General features: G+C 34.9%; 1 protein-coding gene across 1 annotated transcript; it reads right to left on the bottom strand.

Annotated features, from left to right (window-relative positions):
* Positions 1-2037: 2037 nt before the first annotated feature.
* On the bottom strand, positions 2038-3012 carry LOC132305285 (uncharacterized). Its single transcript, XM_059802950.1, has 3 exons — positions 2479-3012; positions 2222-2365; positions 2038-2103 (listed from the first exon to the last, which is right to left on the bottom strand). Exons 1-3 carry the CDS (start codon positions 3010-3012, stop codon positions 2038-2040), a joined length of 744 nt encoding a protein of 247 aa, XP_059658933.1.
* Positions 3013-3636: the final 624 nt, after the last annotated feature.

Genomic DNA, 3636 nt, shown 5'->3' on the forward strand with positions numbered 1-3636 from the left:
CAGAAAGACCGGAGGGACGAGTATGAAGCACTGAAGTTGGAGCATGCAGCTTTAAAGGCTGATATGATCAATGAAATGCGACCTCCGTCAGCCCATAGGTGTTTTGTGGTGGCAACAATGGTTGAGGTGGATATCTTAACCTTCTTTAAGAAGAGGCTAGCGTGGTCACGTGGTGGTGTTAAGCTTGTTCCAGGTATCAAATCTTCACTCAAGGAAGCCATGGTGAAAAAGCTTTGGGACCTGAGAATTTTTATTAAAAAGTAGTATCTGGGGTGGTTTGGTGTGGTACACGGGGGTTTATTTGGGATGCGTAGTCTTTGGATCTCACTTTGTTTTGGTCTATTTGGTATGAAATGGGAGTAATTGGGAGAATGGTTTAGTATAGCTTGATAACTACTGGTATGTAATAATTTGCTTGGAAATGACGACTTGGACATACAACAGCAAGGATCAGTGGAGTCTCAACAACACTTAGAGATTTGACATCAGTGATGGATATATATATAATTTGTAACAAGTTCCAACAAAACCAAACATCTTTACCAATTTTATAGTCCAGAAATCAACAAAATCCACACAGATACAAAGGAATAATGAAAAAAATGCAAACAAATAAATAAATATGCATATATACATGCAGAAATATAAATATATACATATACACGTGCAATATATAGAAAGAGAGAGACACAGAGAGAATGAGAGAATCTACCTCCATCCTGAGGAACCGTGAGTTTCCCGTGAAGAGTTTAGGGTTTTGAAGACTGCATGAAGAGAATTTGGCCGAGAAGGCGGCGAGAGGTGGTGGTGGAAGAGGGAGACGACGTGGAGAGTGAAGTTTAACAAGTGGGGCTTTAAAGGCGCACAATAGCGGCAACCATACGCTATTACTGAGGTCCGCATTTTCTCTCTCGCAATTCAATATGGTATGATATTTTAATCGATCGAGTCGGTTAAAAGTCCCCCGTCAATTCAAGTTGGTTTTAATTTTTATGAATTCATTAAAATCAATCAATCCGATTCGTGCGCACCCCTAGTACCTACCAACAAAATATTGCTACTGAGAAGTAAATGATGCATGTTAAATTTATTTCATGTAGAAGTAAATACAAAAATTCAGGTATAAATAAGAGTGAAAAAATTCCCTAGATTCTATAAGAAGGTGGGTAGGGTTTTTCATGCCCTACCCGACACGATAGCCTAAAATTCTAAACTAGACATAACAAGATTTACTATTCACAGGAGGAGAACACCAATGATGGTTACTGTGACGGGTCGGGTGTAGCTTTGTGATCTAACCTAAAAATGTAAGCTATTATTAGGTGGGACTAACACCCAATTCATTTATATCCATTTCACTTCTCATCCCGATCCGATGTAGGACAAGACTTCCCTTGTACCAGTTACCCCTTACCAATTACTTTACCCTTTGCTCTTATTTATTTATTTATTAAATACTTTATCAAAAGTACATTTAGGCTCCATTTGTTCCGACATAAAATATTTTCCTCGGAAAATACTTTTCTTATGAGGTAAAATTTATATTTTTTATTTTATTTGTCCGTATTTGGCAAAGGTCTAGATCTAGTCTATTGGGTTGGGCATGTAAAATAACTTGCCGAAAGTTTGATGTGTAAGTTATTTTTGTTAAGTTTTAATAAAATATTTTACATAAATTTTTGACAACCAAACACCAATGTTGTCTTATGCTCCGAATTACTGGAAATGATTGATGTGCAAGGCATTGTAAATATATATACATTGTTGAACAATCAGAAGAATAAAGCACGCTAAACACTTAATGGAACAACCACCATAGGCGAAATCGAACACGTTATACATAAGAAAACACTGCATTAGAAATGAATTCAAACTGTTCTGAAAAACAAGAAGACTAAATCTACCCAAATAAGGTCAGAAACCTCAAGAGGTCTTGCTCTGGGAGGAGTTCTTGAACAATCATGAAAATAAAGCAATTTAAGAACGTACCATGTAAAACTCAAAAAGCACGGGAACAACATAATGATAAATATTCATTTAGAAAATACTTGAACAATCAGAAAAAAATTTCCTCTTACTGGTAATATTGTAATTTTGTAATAGCTAAAAAGAAGCAATTACGAAAGCAACTCCAGAAGAAGACCAAATTAATCAAAATTCAATTACGAAAGCAATAAACCTCACAGTTTAGAAATGCATGTTGTAAAGTAAAACTTGTTACCTCCAACACAAATTTAGACAAGAAAGGGCATGCCTCTATCAGGAAAGTAAAACCCACAAGGCTTTGTTCATCTCTTGCATTAATAATCAACTCCAGTCGCTTGAGTTTATTAAATACGGAAAATTTAGTATCTTCAAGATAAATCTGAATAAATCAAAGAAAATGTAAATCAGATTGATAATTATGTTAAAAATAAATAAACAATAAAATAAAAATGAAGGGGAGGAGATTAAATGAATCAGTTAAAACTTCCTAACCTTCCTCATGGAGGTCAGATGCAGCGTACGGCTGTCTAGCTTAGAAAGATAGCTTGAAATATCCAAAAACTTATATATTAGATAAAAGCAATATTCACCCCCGATATGCAAATCCACATGTGACTGGACATTCTTAAAAGGCATGCTTATTTTTGGTCTGAAGTACTTAAATAACACGAGATTCGTTGCAGAAATCTCAATACTTTCCACATAGAAGCAGAAAGTTATTTCCAAATGCTTCAATTTGAGTGCTAGATCAGGAACTTTCAGATTTACGAGGGCGTCAGATTCTTTCACAGGCAATTGTTCCAGATTTGGAAAGTTAGTTAAGGAGTACTCGAGAACTTGTCCAGTTACATTGACGTATGTCAACAGGAGATTGGTCAGGGAGTTGCAGTTAGTAAACCCAAGAGATAATGAATGCAAGTGATTTGTAATACCATCAGGGTCAGGAAAATTGTAATTCTCTTCCTTTCTACTATAATCGGTTAATTCTGCCAAGTCTAACTCAAGCCTTTTAACTCTCTTTTCCATTGCAAAGTTAACCCAATTGTCAATATCAAGTCTATAACTTTTCCCAAAATCAATTGAACGCTGAAGTCATCTATAGTTGGAGCGTTGTAGGATTTCAAGACTTGATTAACCCAACTCATATACAATGGCCTTTCTACTTCGACTTCCTTTTGTTGCAGTTCGATTCCTTCGATTATATGTGAGGAATCAAAGTTCAAATGAGTAATGTGTGTCCACATGTACCTCCATCTCTTTGATAGGAGATTAGTTCTTCCTGCTTCTTTCATTGTCAATAGTGACAATATTGAAACAAGTACAACATCAGGAAGTTCACTAATGCAATCCTCCAAACACAACCCTACTTTATTGACCTTCTCACTATTGCAATTAAAGATAAAAAATAATAATAATAATAATCAAGAAAGTGTAATAATAGAAACACCACATTACTGCCGAAGATATATAATAAATCCACACATAAGTAAAAAGATAGTAGGTGGGTCCAGTGGTTTTCTCCATGGAAATTGATTTTACAATTTTTTTTTTTGTATAATTTAAAAAAATAAGTCTGCAGATCCAAGAGATAACAAGAGGAGGAGAAGAACAGATTAGAGATAAAATAAAAAAAATAAATAAATAAAAAAA

The sequence above is a fragment of the Cornus florida genome, unplaced genomic scaffold (genome assembly GCF_030987335.1).
Source record: "Cornus florida cultivar Cherokee Brave unplaced genomic scaffold, ASM3098733v1 CherokeeBrave_3.0.0_Hap2_Chr04, whole genome shotgun sequence".
In the NCBI taxonomy this organism is placed as follows: domain Eukaryota; kingdom Viridiplantae; phylum Streptophyta; class Magnoliopsida; order Cornales; family Cornaceae; genus Cornus; species Cornus florida.